General features: G+C 41.1%; 1 protein-coding gene across 1 annotated transcript in view; it reads right to left on the bottom strand.

Annotated features, from left to right (window-relative positions):
- Positions 1–1,031: 1,031 nt before the first annotated feature.
- The window catches only part of cabcoco1 (ciliary associated calcium binding coiled-coil 1), a 78,105-nt gene continuing 59,983 nt past the window's right edge, over positions 1,032–19,153 (bottom strand). The window contains exons 6-8 of the mRNA XM_078413240.1: positions 13,831–13,950; positions 13,276–13,407; positions 1,032–4,801 (exon numbers count right to left, since the gene is read on the bottom strand). Of these exons, the coding sequence (XP_078269366.1) occupies positions 4,727–4,801; positions 13,276–13,407; positions 13,831–13,950 (327 nt within the window). The 3' untranslated portion in view covers positions 1,032–4,726. The remainder of the gene's footprint in view (positions 4,802–13,275; positions 13,408–13,830; positions 13,951–19,153) is intronic.

Raw genomic sequence — 19,153 nt, 5'->3', positions numbered from 1 at the left:
TAATCTGCAAGATAACTCATGTAGGCAATTTGTGTCTGAAGACAAAGTTCAAGAGCAGCACTCTGTCTTTTATCCAAACTGACAAGGATTTGATTTTTTTTAAAAGAAGTCTGCTCCTTGGAAATATTTTAAAAAACAAATACATTTGAAGTAAATGTTTACAAATTAAATCTATATTTTTAAATTGAGAAAATAAAAATATATATAAACATACTTAAAATTAATTACAATTAATTAAGTTCAATATATTTTTTTAACTGTGCATTTTTACTTTATCTTTTATTTTGCTTTCGCCTCTTAGCTACTATGTCTCTGATTCGGCATCTCTCTTGAAATAAATTGGGTGCCTGATCCTAATCTGGATTTATGTAGGATCTGAGGTACTGTCAAGATGGTTCCACCCTTTGATTCCACTTGGAATCCAGTGGCAGAGCACGACAATAGATACGATGTGGTGTCCATATGTGAAAAAGAACATCGTTGGATTTCTGTGTTCTACGGCAGACGAGGAAGTCTGAGACTTGTTGAAGCTTGAATGGTTGAACACAAACATTTCTCAGAACTGCCAGGTCCAGCCAGCATGATTCATCCCATTATGCCAGCGACAAAGACATGAAGTTCCAACCTTCCAGCCTAAATGCAGATGCAGGGGACCAAACAGCATGCTATAAATATTAAGGGGGTATGGGGAGAAGGCAGGAACGGGGTACTGATTGAGAATGATCAGCCATGATCACATTGAATGGCGGTGCTGGCTCGAAGGGCCGAATGGCCTCCTCCTGCACCTATTGTCTATTGTCTATTGCAGGGGTGGCCAAACCGCGGCTCGCGAGCTACATGCGGCTCTTTGACCTTTAATATGCGGCTCGTGGAAATATTTTGGCTGAGCTCCTTTTTTCATCACAGTTAATATAAAAGGTAAATAAGAAAAAATTTCAAGCTTTATAATTATTTACTGGGTATGAATTGAGACCCCATTGGAATAAAACGTAAGTTTAATGTTCATGGTTAGTAAAAATATTTAAGTTCATGTCTTGCGGCTCTTTTGTTCATGTCTTGCGGCTCTCAAACATCTGAACTTTATCGTATGTGGCTCTTACATTAAGCAAGTTTGGCCACCCCTGGTCTATTGTGTAGTGTATGATTCTGCTCTTTCTCAAAAAAAGACATTTACTGGACAATCTAAGACATTTGGGGTTTAATTGAAATGTGCAGTTTTCAAGCTGAACATATAAACACATACAAAATCAAATATATTCAAACGATTCATTTAAAATTATAGCTGAAATTCAGACTGGCGGAGACACAAATACTTACACTATTTCATTTTTTCTCTGCAATTATACCATTGAACAGAAGGTGGTGACATTACAGCATGTAGAAACAAAAAAACTGCAGTTTTTTGGTTTTGACCAAAGATAGACACAAAGTGCTGGAGTAACGCATCAGGTCAGGCAGCATCTCTGGAGAAAAAGGATGGGTGACGTTTTTGGTCAGGACCCCCTTCAGACCCTCCTTCTGAGAAGGGGTCCCATCCGATACTTTTTCTCCAGAGATGTTGCCTGACCCGCTGAGTTACTCCAGCACTTTGTGTCCACCATTACAGCATGCCTGTGGGAGAGATGGCAATCAACTGGATAATTGGGGGTTAATCCCAATGATGCAGCCAGGCTCAGAGTTGCTTTGCAGCTACCTGCATTGTCAGTTTGGCATTTATAATCAATAACCAGCATTTTTGACATTCCTTTTCTGTACTCATCCACAACTTGATAATCCCTGACATTAACTGTTCAACTCCAACCACGTCAGCATTTTAAATTTATTTTTTACCCCCACAAATGGTCAAACCTTCAGCTCCTTCAGCTGCTTCGGCCCTGAACCCTATCTGAACCTTTTAATCTCTTTGCTTCTTAAAACCTGTTACTTTAGCCTTGTTCATCTGGCTCACTTTTAAGGTGCTGCACAAATACACGTTGCTGCTGCTGATTTGTCGCACTTTTTTCGTAATTAGTCGTAATTAGCACCTTGTCAATGTCGTAATTAGTACCTTGGCAATGTGCACCTCCACAAACCAAATAGGAAGAAACATTCAGTTGCAGATAGGTCACCACTGTGCATAAAGTAGCAAACGATTTAAATTTGGGAGTGTGGGAACTTACATGAAGTTTATTCATCTAAGTTTATTCATCTAAGTTTATTCATCTAAGATATTTTTCTCAGTATTCACCATGGAAAAGTGAATGCATAATCATACATCTTTGTTGATTTAAAATGTTGCAGGCTATAATTTTTGAGGTGGTAATATACTCTCAAGGATCATAAGGATAAGCATTCCACCCAGAAATGCATATCAGCAAAATCACAGGCACAAGAATGAACAAAGTCAAAACAGTGTGATCATACACTGCATAGTCCAATTGATTACGCCAAAGTTGTGAGTACAAACTTGAAAATTCATTTGCCATCATCTGAAACCCATAATTAGTTAGTATTTTAGTGTCAGCTATTGTACGTTTCCCAAATCAACTACTGAAGCTTGCAAGATATACACACAAAAAAACAATACTTCTAGAAACATCACATAAAATTGGACAGCAAAGTTCTTCACTTCATTAGCTGAAGTGTTTGGAGGGTGATTCTGCTTAGTGACTTTCGCAAGTGAAGGCGAGGAGAAGGAATATTGTGGACTATGGTTTCCTCAAATTGAAATACATTTAAATAACAAAAATGAAAAACAATATTTTGATATTTTTGTATCTAATTTTCAAATAGAAGTAGTGGTTGTATTAAATTAGCATGGCTTTGTACTAAACAGGCCATATCTTACAAACTTGAATAAGTTTTGTTTAGGACGTGACAGAGGTGATTGGTGAAGGTAGGGCATTGGATGTTGTCTGCATAGGCTATAGTAGTTGACAAGGACATAGTATTTGACAAGGTTTCTCATAAAAGCCTGATCCAACAGATCAAGGTGCAAGGGATCCATGGTGATTTGGTAGTTTCGATTTAGAACTGGTTTACCCATAGAAGACCTAAGGTGGTGGTGGAAGGTTGCGATTTTACATGTCTGTGACCACTGGTGTTCTGCAAGGATCAGTGCTGGGATCTCTGTTGTTTGTGATATTTATAAATGACTTGGATGCAAATATAGATCAGTTGATTAGTACTTTTAAGATAACACAAAAATTGATGTAGTTGCAGACAGTGAAGAAAGTTGTCAGGTGGAGAAATGGCAGATGGAATTTAATCTGGGCAAATGTACTGTAAGTGGTCGCAATTTGGTAAAGAAGGCATATGGTATACTTACCATCACTGGTCAGTACATCAAGAATAAAAGTCAGGAAGTCATGTTGCAGCTGTATAAAACTTTGGTTGGGCTGCATTGGTGTATTGTGTGCAGTTCGGTTCACCTCATAGGAAGGATAGGGAAGCCTTTGAGAGAGTGCAGAATAGGTTGACTTGAATACTGCCTGGATTAGAAGGCAGAGGTTGGACAAACTCAGATTGTTTTCTCTGGATCAGCCCTGGAGACCCGATAGAAGTTTATAAAATGATTAGAGGCAAAGATAGGAGATAGACAGTCAGAATCTTTTTTTGCAGTGTGGAAATGTCAAATATTAGAGGGGATAGCTTTGAGGTGAGAAGGGGAAAGTTTAAAGATGATGTGTGAAGCTACGTTTCTTTATGCAGAGAGTCGTGGGTGCGTGGAATGCACTGCCAGGGATGGTAGTGGAAGCAGATACTATACCGGTGTATAAGAGGCGTTTAGAAAGGGGCATGGAAATGCAGGAGATGGAGGGATGGGGATCAAGTGCAGGCAGAAAGGATAAGATTAATTTGGCATCATGTTCAGCATGGGCATCACAGTTTGAAGTGCTTCTTCCTGTGTTGTACTGTTCTATGTTCTATCTAAATAATAGTTAGGCTTGAACTATTGGTCTAGATAATGTGATAATTCTAGAATGTCAGCTTAATTTTTATGAATAAAACTTCTGTAAAATTTACCATGTGGTAATGAGGAGGTGGTTTATTATCCTGTGGGGCAGGATAACTGTTCGTTGTTAATGATTCTGATTCCACATCAACCTGTGTGATTCGTGGCTACTCTTCGCTGAAGTAACTTGGTTGAATCAAACAGGATGGGCAACCTTTAGTGACTCTGCAAAAACCAACAATATATATTTTTTAACTTATTTCCTTTTCTTTTACATTTTCTACTGTAACCATGCCTTACCAGTCGCTCTCCCTTCCTCTTCATTCAGTCGTTTCCTTCTCATTGTACGTTAGTCTGAGATTGTGCCCGGCACATAGAGACTGTTGACAGACCCTGAATGCATCTTGTTCTCTCGGCTGGAGATGGTGTGTGATATGTGGTGATGTCAGGGGATAAAATAACATTGTAATTTCCACTGAATGTACTGCTAAAATGATTATTAGTGTTTACACTTGAGCAATGAACCAAACAATTTACATCGTCCCATATATGATGGGCATTGTCATCAGGACTCTTTTTTGTCTACATGCACTATGTAAGAACACAAACCATGAAGAAATAAAATGATTCTCAAACAAAATGTTGAATATTTTGTCATAAACACAAGGAACATTGTTGAGATTTGTCCTCCCAATCACCTACTTTCCAACTAAATAAGTGGCTCAGCAAGCAGCAACTTCCGCAGGGCTGTGGTTTACTGGGAAAGTTCAGCAGTTGCTCCTGTCCCAATGCTCAGGACATGTTCAGTTTATTGATTCTTGCAGTGAAGGCCTCCTCTTGCTTCTGCAGTTTTTCACTTATCTCACTCTGCGGAGATGACAGGACAGGGTTAATGAACAAACCGTCCTATACTGCACTGTCTCCTTCATGTTTAAGTTTGCCATTAGGCAGACAGTGGTTGACGACCCTTACACTCCTACCTTCCTGTTTTTCACAAATGGAGGAGATATCCCTGCCCGTATGTGATAACTGTTTATCTTATAGTTTACAATTTTGCCCATGCACCCTCCCAATATGTATATCTACAACGAACAGAAGGTGTAAGGAAGTGAATACCATGATTAACTATTACTCATGAACTGAAAATAGGAGATATATTTATGTTAACTGATCTGCTAAAAATGCCTGGCACCTCAAAGTCAACAAATTACCAAATTTTGTTCAAGATAAAGTGTCCAAATGCAAAATGGCTTGATAAGAATTAATCACGTATAATGTGCTATTAATAAACTTTTTGCAAATATGGGAGGAACCGTGCAAGACATTTATTTTAATATGTAGTTACATAATTAAATTAATTGTTTATTTGAATTGAAATTGTGCAATATAGGCCCTCCTGTGCTATTTTATTCAATTTACAACTGAGCTACAGATAATGTGCCTTTTATTTTTAAAGTTACGAAAAATATGTTTCACCAGAACCATATAACTCTTGCTTTTAGAAGAGCAGAGCATAGAGATGGTTCAAGAGAATCAGCTATGGGCGATGTGAAGAGAGCATGTATTTATCTAGTTCACATCAAAGTGGAGATCACAGGGACGATACTTGTGTGAATCTGTAGATCTTCAGAGGTTCAAACTCTGCTCCATGGTACTGGCTTTGAATCTGACTGAATGTGTGTACTAACCCTCTAACCCTGCCTCCCAGTGCAGCGTACAAGATCACAAGCGACTTGGCTTTTTAATTCTCCAAATTAAACAACTTTAGTAGTGTTGTGCCCAATGGGAATGGAATGGAATGCTTTATCGTGACAAGCCACAGTGAAATTCTTTGCTTGCATACCCAAGGTATACAAATAGCGGTCACATAATAACAAAGTACCCACCCCTCCACCTCCCCCACCCCCCCCGCCAGCTCCTCCTTTGTGCTCCCCCTCCCCCTCCTCCCCCTCCTCCCCCTCCCCCGCTCGGGATCCTCCATTGTTCTCCCCCCACGCCAGGTCCTCCATTGTTCATTGTTCTATGCAGGTTGGGAATCTGCATACAATGCTGAACTGCATATCATTAAACTTAGCAGTATGAATATTGATTTCTCTAATTTCAAGTAATCCTTGCATTCCCTCTCTCTCCATCCCTCCCCTACCCTAGTCCTCCTACTAGGTTCACTGTTCGTATGCCTTCGTTATCACCTCCTCCACAGCCAACAATGGACCATTGTGGGCTGCTTGCCATCGGTGCCGGCTCTAGTTTCCCTCTCCCTTGACTCTCACTGTGAAGAAGGCTCTTAACCGAAACATCATAAATGCTGAGTCACTCCAGCATTTTGTGTCTATCTTCACACTATTTTAGCTTGCTTAAGGTGCAACCTCTGACCGGGATTAGATTTCTGGTGAATTGAGCCTGAACTTTCTTTTTTTTCCCCCCATTTCATTAAAATAGCAAAAGCAGTTCATAAAATGCTGCCTCATCTGTCAATTCTCAGTCATCGGTAAAATGACAAAAGGTCAGACTGACTGTGGTGACAATTTCCAATAACCTGTTCATCGGTGCCTTCATATTTCAACCCAGCTCAAACATGAACATGAGCTGAATTGCAGAGGTAAGATGAGAATGATCAACTTTGACATCACGGCAACATACGACTCGGTAGCATGAAGGAAACCTAATAAAATTGACATCAAAGGCAAACGAGGCAAGAACTCTTGACCAATAACCCAAAGCACAAAGGGGAGTATTTTTTTTAAGTCAATCATGTCAGCCCCAGGGCATCAATGCAGACCGTTACACCTTCAGCAGCATTTACAGTAATCTTACTGAAGAGGTCTTCAGTTGGAAGCATTGATGTAGCAGGGCCTGGATAATCTTTAGGCTTGAACCAATAAGTTCTAGGTAATATTAGAGTCAGGCAATTGCCTTCTCTACAGTGGCAGAGTTCAACCATATACTGTTCATATTCAATATCAGTAAATCCTTCAATATTGTTATAGACATAGAAACATAGAAAATAGGTGCAGGAGGAGGTCATTCAGCCCTTTGAGTCAGCACCGCCATACATTGTGATCATGGCTGATCATCCACAATCAGTAGCCCGTGCCTGCCTTCTCCCCATATCCCTTGATTCCACTAGCCCCGAGAGCTCTATCTAACTCTCTCTTAAATTCATCCAGTGATTTGGCCTTCACTGCCCTCTGTGGCAGAGAATTCCACAAATTCACAACTCTCTGGGTGAAAAAGTTCCTTCTCACCTCAGTTTTAAATGGCCTCCCCTTTATTCTAAGACTGTGGCCCCTGGTTCTGGACGCCCCCAACATTGGGAACATTTTTCCTGCATCCAGCTTGTTCAGTCCTTTTATAATTTTATATGTTTCTATAAGATCCCCTCTCATCCTTCTAAACTCCAGTGAATACAAGCCTAGTCTTTTCAGTCTTTCCTCATATGACAGTCCCGCCATCCCAGGGATCAATCTCGTGAACCTACGCTGCACTGCCTCAATTACAAGGATGTCCTTCCTCAAATTAGGAGAGCAAAACTGTACACAATACTCCAGATGTGGTCTTACCAGGGCCCTATACAACTGCAGAAGAGCCTCTTTACTCCTATACTGAAATCCTCTCGTTATGAAGGCCAACATGCCATTAGCTTTCTTCACTGCCTGCTTCCAGAGGAGGGGTATCACCATTGTCCAGTAGCTCATCAATCACGTTGGTGATATTGGACCAAACACATTAATACTATAAATATAGCAGCAAGAGCTGTTTGAAGAACCACAGTTTTGTGGATACTGACTCACCCCCAACCTCTCAAGGTCCTTCCACCATATTTACTATAAGGCTCGCATGTGTGTGTTTGTTTACTCTCCACTCCCTGGATGAATATAGCTATTTGCATTGGGCAGCTTGCACCCCATTGGTATGAACATTGACTTCTCTAACTTCAAATAACCCTTGCTTTCCCTCTCTCTCCATCCCCTCCCCCTTCTCTGACTAGTCTGACTGAGTCAGACTACATTTTATCTCTGCTTTGTTGTTTACCTTCTCCCATCTGACAATGATCTATTCTACATTTTCCTTGAGCTTCATCCCCTTTCTCCTGTTTTCACACCTTACATCTCCTTATCTATGTATCTCCCCGAGGGGGAAGATACTGTACATGGACACCAGCCTATCCCACCTAAAAGCAGAGTGACCAAAACTGAACACAGACCAGGTGCAGTATTTGCTCTCGCTGGCAGTCTGTTTGTCCTTTGTCCTTTTTGTTTGTGTGTTGGTGGTGGGGTGTTTTGTTTTGGTTGTGTATGTGGGGGGGGGGGGGGGGGGGGGGGGTGGTGAGGGTGGGTGGGTATGTGGGGGGGGGGGGAAATCTTTCTTTTTTTTTTAGGTCTCTTCCGCGGGGCCTTCCATCGCCCGGCGCGGCTCGGCCGCGGGACTGAACAGCACCCGGTGCGGCTCGGCCGCGGGGCCTTCCATCGCCCGGTGCGGCGCGGCCGCGGGACACCATTCTGCTTTAGTTAAACATTTTGTTCAAGATGGCCGCGCCGTTGTGCTTGGCTGCCTGCCACTGTATGTTTCTTTTTTTTTTTTCCTAATCAGATGTGCAGCACTTTGGTCAACGTGGGTTGTTTTTAAATGTGCTATACAAATAAAATTGACTTGACTTGACTTGACAAAAACAGTCCAAAAAGCTGTACATTGTTCAGGTTAATACAGCCAGCTTGATTGCTCCCCGTCTACCACTATAATTCTTCATGCCCGCCCCCACCACTGACACAATGTGTACCATCTTCAAGGAGTTTCTGTGGCAGCCTGCCTTTTTCGATAACGACTCTCAAATTTTTAACGTTAACCAACAAGTGTATGAACACATCACCATCAAATTATCCTTCAAGTCGCACACAACGTAACTTGGCAATATTTGCCCTATGTTTATCCCAGTTAGGTCAAGTTGCTCGAACAACCACATCTTGGGAAAAATTGCAACTCATGATATGTCGAAGTTCAAGAAACCAACTTACCACAATTCTCTTAAGGGAAAATCAGGTAAATCAGAATAAATGTCAGCCAGCAAAGTTCATATTGCACAGGATAATCAATATACAAGCAACATTAAATTGCTGCTTAAAAAATCTATATTTATAACAAACTGCTCCAAATGTATTTCTGCATGATGACATGAATCTGTAGGTTTGTGAGATATCTGAATCAGATACAAGTATGATATTTACATTTCAGGCTGCTTTCTTAAACTGCTGTCTCTGATATTAATCTAATTTGGTTCCCAAACTACCACAATCATAGTTTATATTTTGTTGTATCTGAGAGTTTTTAACAATCTTGTTTTTTAAAATTTTCTCTTAGGAATATGAATCCTGCAGTCTGGGATTTATTCTCCATCCTGATTTTCCCTTAAGAAAGTAGTTTAAAGAGCGGCTTAAGGGCCTGTCCCACAGGCAATTTTTTTGGCGACTGCCGGCGACTGTGAAAGTCGTAGCAGATCGCCGAAAATTTATTTTACCCGACGACAATGACCACGACAATGCCGAGTCAGGTCATGATTACAGCGTCTTCTGAAACATCGCGAAAATTCCCCCGCTGTCAATGCTTCTCCAGCATCCTGATTTGCGCTGAAATCACTGATAAGTCGGTAAGTACTTGAGAGTTTTGAACTATAACACCTTGTATGGGTTACTTAAAAACCAAGCTTCACTGTAACAAGGCATAAACTGGATTTACTTCCAGTTTACTAATAGCTGTATTAAAAAAAATATTTAAAAAGTGGTTAAGTGGATTTTTGTGAAAAGTTTGTGGGTATTCTTTGAAAATGTAAGGGAGATGCATATCTGGTTTCTGGGTTGCATATCTGGGTTGGGAGCCCACTTTAAATGTAATCGCTGATGGCCATAAACATCGCGAAAATTCCCACACTTATCTGACCGTCAAACTGTCACCTCCAATCTACCTGTCAAATGTCCTGACGGTAAATAAATTGGTTAAACACAAGCATTTTATGGTATTTTGAAATTACTTTACTTATTTTAATATTATGTGCTTCTAAATGCATCTAAGAGAACCTAGCAAACCTGGGGACAGCAGGTGACAGCGCCCGCAATAAGCAACGATACCTGCCGACAAGCCAACTGTCGCCGAGAAATTTCAAACCGGATGATTTCTCAGCGACGCGCCGAGATCCACTACGATTCTTGGAAGACTCCTCACGATCATGCCCGCGACACCCCGGCAAACTGTCGGCGACAGCCTAGAAGCCAGCAGTCGCCTTAAAATCTCCTAAGTGGGACAGGCCCTTTAAGCTTTCTTAATTAAATTAATGATTAAACTCAAGATGTTATTTAAATGCAAATGTAAATCGCAGCTATGAAAAGCTGATGAAGAATGGGTTTCTGATATCTTTGATTAGAGAATTACAAATATTTGAGCTAATCTGCAGTCTTGAAGTCCCCCAATTGATAATGTACAGCATTAAATTGAAGAATTTGTTGTTTCAATTTTAGCTGTTTGTAAATTTACCATTTCAATCCACAGTAGCCCACTTATTTCCAATGGAAAACATGATGTGACTTGGGTTGTGGGAGGCTGGAAATTTACAAAACACCTATCAACCCCTTGTCACATTGCTCTAGTCTGCAGTTGGAAACTCTGTGTAGCATTTAATTGTCAAGCTGGTCTGCCCTTTTCAGAGCACCGTGCAGTTGCGGTGGATAAATAGTGAACATGGGTCTCTCGTTTGATTCGGGGTGAGCTGGTGTTTCCCAAGGTTAAAAGCATTTTCTTAGCAATCCTACTTGGTTACTTTAATGTGAGGCCCCAAATTGTAAGAAATCAGTTTACAATTCATATTTCAGTATCTGCACATCATTGGCAAGACCAACGTTATTGCTCTTGCAAAAGGTGGTGGGAATGGCATTTTGGAAGGAGATTAGACGAGTTTGCTAAAAGGGAGTAAGATTTCAAAAAATCGCTAAGAAGTAATGGGTGCCTTAAATACTTTTGTGCAAATAATAAATTCCATTTCAACTGAAGCTTGTTGTTATTTTGAAATCCCATTCAGTTGGAATGGAATTCATTATTTGCACAAAAATATTAAGGCACCCATTATTTCCCAGTGATTTTTTGAAATTTGACTTCCTTTTAGCAAACAACCTGGTCTAATCTCCTTCCAAAATGCCATAATTTGTAAACAGTTTCAGTTGAAATTTAAAGAGGTGAAATATGGATATAGTAATCTTCTTGAACTAGTTAGTTATTCCTTAGTTGTGGAATTCCACATCAAAAAAAAAAAAGGGATCACTCTGGTCACTTTTCATCCATTTGTAATGCAAAATTGTACAGGGCACATAGAGCTATGTGGAAATGGGAACGTGATAAATATGCACGAACCATTACATCGTTTTCAGCCTTTTAAACAACTTCATGCATCTCCTGTCTTTTCTCTGTAATACTGTGTGACTCATTAACAAGCCTGTAGCAATTTATGGAATGTATTAGAAAAAATAACATATCAGCTTGCTTCCTGGAAGTACTCTTCAAAGTTTTTTGAAATTATTTGAATTTTATAAATCCATATTGGTTGGCCTTAACTAAACTATGCATTTTGGGCGAATACTAATTTTATCCCATATTATTGAAATTGGCAATTCCCCTATATTTGAAGGTGTTTTAAAAATGTATGGTCATTTCAGAGCCTTGTTATTTCCTGCATGATTTCCCACCGAATTCAAGGGTGCATGCCAACAGAGCCTGGCTTCCATTCTTGACTGAGTGCCACTAATAGTTTTTATAATTGCCCTGTCTAATAGTTCCAGTTTCTCTTGCATTCTTTCTTTCCCAATACCACACTCTTCTGCGAATACCAAAGCTATTCAGTAGCAATGTTGTCCACAAGATTTTTTCTTAATCTCTAATTAACTAATCATTTGTTATCTATATACTAAAACTATCGTCTGTTTGTTCCTGAACTACAGCCAAAATGGTACACGATACACGTCAATTTTAGGCCCACCTTACTCACCATCGTTCCTTTTGGTGCTAATGGAAGAAGTTTCATTGAAATCGGTGTTACATTTTTAAAGTTATTCACATTTTAAAGTTTAAATCTATCTCCTAGGAAGGGAGGGAGGGAGGGGGTTGGAAGGAGGGAGGGGATGGAGGGAGGATAAGGGGGGTGGAGGATAAGGGGGGTTGAAGGGGATGGAGTGGAGGGGGAGGGGTTGGAAGGGGGGTGGGAGGAGGAGGAGGGGAGGTGGGGGGAGGGGAGAGGGGGGGGGGTGGAGGGAGGGGAGGGGAGGGGAGAGGGGGAGGGGGAGAGGGTGCTGCACCAATGCAGGAAAGGTTTGGGCCCAATGAGTCCACTTGGTCTAGTATATTTATAAAATATTTCCCCTTAATTGAAAGACCCGTTTTCTTCGATTCTTCCTTTTGACCTTCCTAGTTCTCTATTTGTTTCTCCTTTACTTTGTATTATTAGCCCTCGATTTATTATGACTCATTTTCTAATTTGATTTTAACTTCTCCGATCAAGTTGGGAACTGGAGCTTTTCATTGCACTCGCATTTCTTGTTATGGGAATACTGTATGTGCAATCTATATCAAACATATCTATGGTTTTCATTTTGTTTTCCTTCTTTCCGCAGTATTTAAAGAAAACCGGCCATCTCCTGGTATCCAGACGATATTCATCCCTTGGTCAAAGTAATAATAACAAAATCATTTTGCTGTCTGTGAGATCATGCACAACATTAACGCTGTACTCTTGAACACAAACTTGGTGTGTGAGCCGTGATTATTGGCAGCAAGGGCTGCCTACCGAGATTCAAAGGGACTAGAGCCATCTACAGGCCACATTAGGTAGATATAAGATGTTGCCTTCTCTGAAAAATGTCAGTAATCACGAGATTTTGCAAAAATGCATTTTCATTCATGATCACTATTTAGTGACAGCCCACAAATGTCTTTTTTTCTTCTAAATTTATCCAAAAGCATTTCAAAGAGTTTTTATAAAGTGAAAATTGTCACCATGTCTCAAAAGGACGCTAACAGAGGTAAATAAAATGTTAGTCCAAAGAGGTAGATTTTAAAGGGTATCTTAAAACATGATAAAATAAAAAGTGATTTGAAATTAAAAGTGATTTAAATCTGAGGAACCAACAACTGAGACCATAACTATTAGTGACAGGATGAAGGAAATCAAGGATGAATATGGTGTTGTGTTCCAGTGTTCATGTTCATTCTATATTTACCTCACTGTAACGTACTTGCACGTTTCCTAATATATAAATACACGTTGTTGATGAATGAATATTAATTTTAAAACGTGACAAACTGCAAACCTGAATATTGCTGAGCATTTCGCCTGTTACTTGACCCAGCATTGATGTGACATCATCCATGTTATAACATGCCAGAGGATCCTCAGTTGTGGAGGCTTTAACTTCCATCTCCTCCTCAGTCTCCATCTCAACCTGGAAAAACATGTCTTTAGTTTAGTTTAGAGATACAGTTTCGTTTAGTTTAGTTTGGAGATACAGCACGGAAGCAGGCCCTTCGGCCCACCGAGTCCATGCCGACCAGCGATCCCTGCACACTAACGCTATACTACAAACACTAGGGACAATTTGCAATTAAACCAAGCCAATTAACCTACAGACCTGTATGTCTTTGGAGTGTGGGAGGAAACTGGAGACCCTGGAGAAAACCCACGCAGGTCACGGTTCACAAACTCTGTACAGACAACACCCATAGTCAGGATCAAACCCGGGTCTCCGGCACTGTAAGGCAGCAACTCTACCGCTGCACCACCACCAAGCATTATATAATGCTTTATATAAATGTATATTTGTGAACAAATTCTCATTTAACTGTGAACTTCAAAAATTGGGCCATACCTCAGCTTCAGGTTCCTCTGTTGGCTGCTGTAGAATGTAGGATGAATAGATATCCCAAGATAAACTCTCCTCCAATGGTGAAGGGAGCGGATCTGCTGACTTGATAACTTCAACCTCAAGCTAAAACAAGGGGACAAATATTTTGCATTAAGATACGGTGTTCAGTACTCCATGCTATGATAAAGGTAAATAAAGACAAAGTTCATTAAAACCAAATCACTAAACGTAACTCCATATGAAAATAAAAAACCTTACAGATCCTGGAAATGTGAAATGAAAACAGAAAGTACTGGAAACACTCAGCTGGTCTGGCAGCATCTGTGGAAAAAGAAACAGAAGTAATATTTCAGTGTGTAGGTGCTGCGGAGTGGTGCATTGTCAGATGTGTCAATGAAGTGGCTTCACTGTATTGAAAAAAAAAATCACACGGCACAATTCAGAACATTTTGCATGGTGGCCTGGTAAATATTTATACCAAAACTACCATTTCCAAGTGGATTATCTGATGGTTTATCACAATTCAGTTTTTGGGAACTTGCTGCATGTAAGTTAGATGAATTTCCAAGATTACAACAGTGACTAAGCCTTAGAAATATTTAAATGGTTTGAATGCACTTTGTGACTTCTTTAGCTATCTGAATAGCTATCAAATACAAATAATCTCTTTGTGTGGGAGGAACTGCTAACGCTGGTTTACACTGAAGATAGACACAAAATGCCGGAGTAATTCAGTGGGACAGGCAGCATCTCTGGAGAGAAGGAATGGGTGATATTTTGGATGGAGATCCTTCTACAGGTTAGACTCTTTGCTCAAATTGGGAAAGATGTGGAGGGGGAGGAGGGAGGGGGAGGGGGAGAGGGGGAGGAGAGGGGAGGTGGAGGGAGAGAGGGGTGGAAGGGGGGTGGAGGGAGAGGGGGGTGGAAGGGGGGGGGTGGAGGGAGGGGGGGGGTGGAGGGAGGAAGGAGGGGGAGGGAGGAGAGGGGGAGGGAGAGGGAGGAAGGAGGGGGAGGGAGGAGAGGGGGAGGGAGAGGGAGGAGAGGGAGAGGGAGGGGAGGGGGGGGAGGGGAGGGGGAGGGGAGTGGGAGGGGGAGGAGGGGGAAGGGAGAGGGGGGAGGAGAGTATGCTGCACGTAGAGGTTTGGGCCCAACGGGTCCACTTGGTCTACTACATGTTGCTGTGTAGAGTACGTTTATATATTCCTCTGCAGGTGATTTCGTAATTTGAGTTCATCAGTCAGTTTTTGTTTCACTATCTATAGTTCTTATATACCTGTAAATAATAGAAAAAATTGATTAATTGATCCCCATATTACGAACGCCCAATTTATGTGTAGCCTTGGAGCTCAGGAGACTGAGGATTATCTGAGAGAGGCGTTTAAAATCATGAGGGGAATATATTGGGTGATTGTACAGAGTCTTTAACCCAGGGTAGGGGAATCAAGAACCAGACCACGTAGGTTCAAGGTGAGAGGGACAAAATTTAACTGGAAGTAGTTGGGACAGGTACTAGAACAGCATTTCAAAGACACTTGGACTGGACATGATTGGAACGGTTTAAAGGGCGTGGCGGTGCGGATGACGGCAGGTCGACAAATGATGTGGTTTATTTATAGTGAAGGACAGTAATGACGAGAAGGTCAGGGTATCCATAGGGGCACAGTCCCTCTTCATTAGTGTGCATGTGGGAAGATTCTGCCGATCTCGGGCTTGTTCCGGCAGCTCAGTCTTGACCTCACAGAGCAGGTGCTGGTGGTCTCAAGCTTGTCCTGGCAGCTCAGTCTTGGCCTTGAAGAAGGCACTGACTGTCTAGGGCTTGTCCTCATGGCTCAGTCTTGGCCTCGAAGAAGGCATCGGCTGTTTGGAGCTTGTCCTGGCAGCTCCGTCTTGGCCTCAGAAGAGCTGCTGGCAGTCTCATGCTTGTTCCAGCAGCTCAGACTTGTCCTCGAAAAAGAGGAGGCGTGGTGTTCTCAGGCTTGTCTCCGCAGATCACTTCTGCATCAAAAGAAGGTGCTGGCAGTTCTGGGCTTGACCTGGCAGTTCAGTGTTTGCCTCGAGAAGCATGCACGACAATTTCAGGCATGTCTTAGTGGCTCAGATTTGGCCTTGAAGGAGTACCTGCCTGTCTTGTGCTTATCCTGGCAGCTCAGGCTTTGCCTTGAAGAGGAGACCTTGGTGGTCTCAGGCTTGCCTAGTAGCTCAGTTCTTGCCTCAAAGAGGAGATGTTGGCGGCTCACTCTAAGCACTCCATGTGGGGTCACAGTCCCCTGTGGTCTATAGGCAGGTGAGGAGATGCTGGCAGTCTCAGGCTTGTCCCGGCAACTCAGTCTTGGGCTCATTGGAGACGTTGGCTGTCTAGGGCTTACCCCGACAGCTCAGTCATTTTGGCAAGTCTGCAAAAGGGGAAAACAGCTAGTAGGGAGGTGCCCACTTTCTCTCCTTTCTCCTTTCTCTTCTTTCTGCCTTCCTTCCTTTCCTGGTTTCTTCCTTTCCCTGCTGCTTCCTCTCTCATCCCTTCGTTTTTTCCTCTTCCTGGCTGGAATTGCCTTGGTTTTTGAGGATGAGGGTGATGAGGTGCAGATGGAACAGCTAATGGGACACACCAGTTGCTCCTTTGGCGTGGCCTCAGCTCAATCTGGATCTGTATTTTCCAGCAGCCAGGCGTTGTTTGTGGTGCTGTTCATTGGTTTCTCCTGGCCTGTCTGCTAGTGACGGGGTATCAGAGCTTGGGAGAAGGGTTGTCAGAAAGGATATGGACCAAAGGCAGGCAAATGGGTCTTGCTTAGATATAGCATCTTGGTCGGCATGAACGATTTGGGCCGAAGAGCCTGATTCCCTGCTGTATGGTTCCAAATATGGAAAAGTGTTTGGGAGATGGGCAGGATGGATATGCAGGCAACTATCCTTGATACTAGCTGGATTTTTGCTACATTGAAACCAGGTAAAATACATTCTAGTTAACAAATTGATGTACATTTTGTGAAATCTACCCAGAGACTCGTTATCTGAAATGCCAGCAGTGTTGTTCCAAAACTGTCAATAGCATTTACAACCTCATCTGAGGTAAAATCTTTTATAAGAATGTTATTATTAGCCCAAATATGCTCAGCTAAATTTGTTAACAACAGCTTTAATCCTAAGAACGGCAAAGCAAAAGTTAAAATGCTTCTCCAGACTATTCCTGTGTGGCAGCCTGCAGCAGAAAGTGATGGACATCACCCGGACCATCAATTTGTTGACCTCCTCACCATGGAAGGAATCTACAGGAAGGACTGGTTCAAGAAGGCAGATAATATTAAATATCAGCTCATAACGCCACCACAGCCATGCTTTCATCTCAGTGCTACCATCAGGAAAAAGGTACAGGAGCTTAAGAACCATTACCTCCATGTTCACATCTGGCTGTTGAACCACCCTGCACAACCCTAATCACAACCCTACCTCAGCATCAAACTAATGTGGACTGGTATATGGCTGCACCACGTATTAAGGCTTAGAAGCATAGAAAATAGGTGCAGGAGTAGGCCATTTGGCCCTTCGAGCCAGCACCGCCATTCAATATGATCATGGCTGATCATCTGAAATCAGTACCCCATTCCTGCTTTTTCCCCTTATCCCTTGATTCCATTAGCCCTGAGCTAAATCTAACTCTCTCTTGAAAACATCTGTTATGATATGGTCTGGTTTACCTAATATAACTGATAATTTACTGTATTCATTGTGCTATAGTGTTTAATGTGCCTGCAAAGCTGCAACAATTCAGGAAAGATCTCAACCCGAAACTTCACCTATTCTTTTTCTCCTGACCCACTGAATTCCTCCAGCTTTTTGTGTCTATCTTCGGTGTAAGCCAGCATCTGCAATTTTTTTCCTTCACAACTAAGCAATTCATTGTGCTTGTGCACGTGACAATTACTCACACTTGGCTCTTGAATGATCACATTACAGTTACTAATCAGAGATCCCCCTGCAGCAGATGTGTGTTTGTTCCAGTGGGGAATGGCTACATATCACCACACTTAGAAACATAAACGATCAATTATTATCAGTCTATCACCATCACCAATTTAAAATCTACAAGGCATCTTTGAGTATAATGAAATTATGACTAAACCCATTGTACTAAAACCATCTGTAGCAAATATATCTTGGAATAAACGTGATCTGTCCTTCGTGATAATTTTATCTGAATCTTGGTATTGTTCTAATAAACATCATGGACAAAAGGCATGACTCTTCCTATTTTCAATGTTGCTGACAATGTGCAAAGAGGTATTTCACAGCACTTAACCATTAAGTGTGTGCCGATCCTCAAAGCTGGGTTGAAATAAAAGCATGAGTTAAAGCTGAATGTCTTGTATATATTTTAGTAAAAGATTTTGACAGTTTCATGGAACATTTCAACAACATTTTTTAAAATATGATATTTTGCTCTTAAACCTTTTAATGTTTCCATTGCAACTTGTGCATAATATTTAATCTGGATAATACCCTAACATTTGCTCAAGAGAAGTGTTATTTTTAAGATTTAAACAACAGCATCCTTCATTTATTCATCAAATGAAGTTTGATCATTTATGGATGGATAAAGCACTATTAAATATCCTTTTATACTTAAAAGTTAATGAGACATCCAGCCAACAACCAACATTTCTCGATTTGTTGTTTTTTTAATTGTTAAACTGCGTTTCAATTAATTTTTGTCAAATGTTTTAATTTATATATTGACAATTTAGAAGAATTAACAAATATAAACTTGGAAGTAAAAGGCTTAAGTTCATAATCTAGGTTGAAACAAAGACAGGAAAGACTCTGGACTTTATCCAAAGTTCAGTGACCTTTGTTAAATTATCGGATTATTTCCTTGCACTTCAGAAAGGCTGATTTCACGCACCATATGCTTATGTCTGTCATTATCAAAAGAAAACTGCCAGCTGAAAACTTGACGAATGTGGGTGCATTTAGAGGATAAACAAGATATCTTTCAATCAAAATAACATTAAAATGTTTTATCGGAACCATTGTTGAAGAACACAAATGAAGTATTAAAAACAGCAGGAAGTTTCCCACCAAACACACAAATTTTGTGAGTTATATCATAGTTGTTGAAATAAGTGTGAAATGACATTGCAGGATGTAGAATTAAATGAAGTGGGTAACATTCCTGCTTTCACAATTACTTGCAGGGAGACTAAAATAAACAGTGGAAAACTATCCAAAGCTGACCTTTATGCCCACCATAAGTCTCTGCGGACTTGGTGGGCCGAAAAGGCCTGTTTCCGCGCTGTATCTGAAATATGAAATAAATATGAAATAGGATGTTGTT

The sequence above is a fragment of the Rhinoraja longicauda genome, chromosome 16, assembly GCF_053455715.1.
Source record: "Rhinoraja longicauda isolate Sanriku21f chromosome 16, sRhiLon1.1, whole genome shotgun sequence".
Classification (NCBI taxonomy): Eukaryota; Metazoa; Chordata; class Chondrichthyes; order Rajiformes; family Arhynchobatidae; genus Rhinoraja; species Rhinoraja longicauda.
The sequence above is the reverse complement of the archived record's forward strand: the minus strand, read 5'-3'. Positions and strand labels throughout refer to the sequence as shown.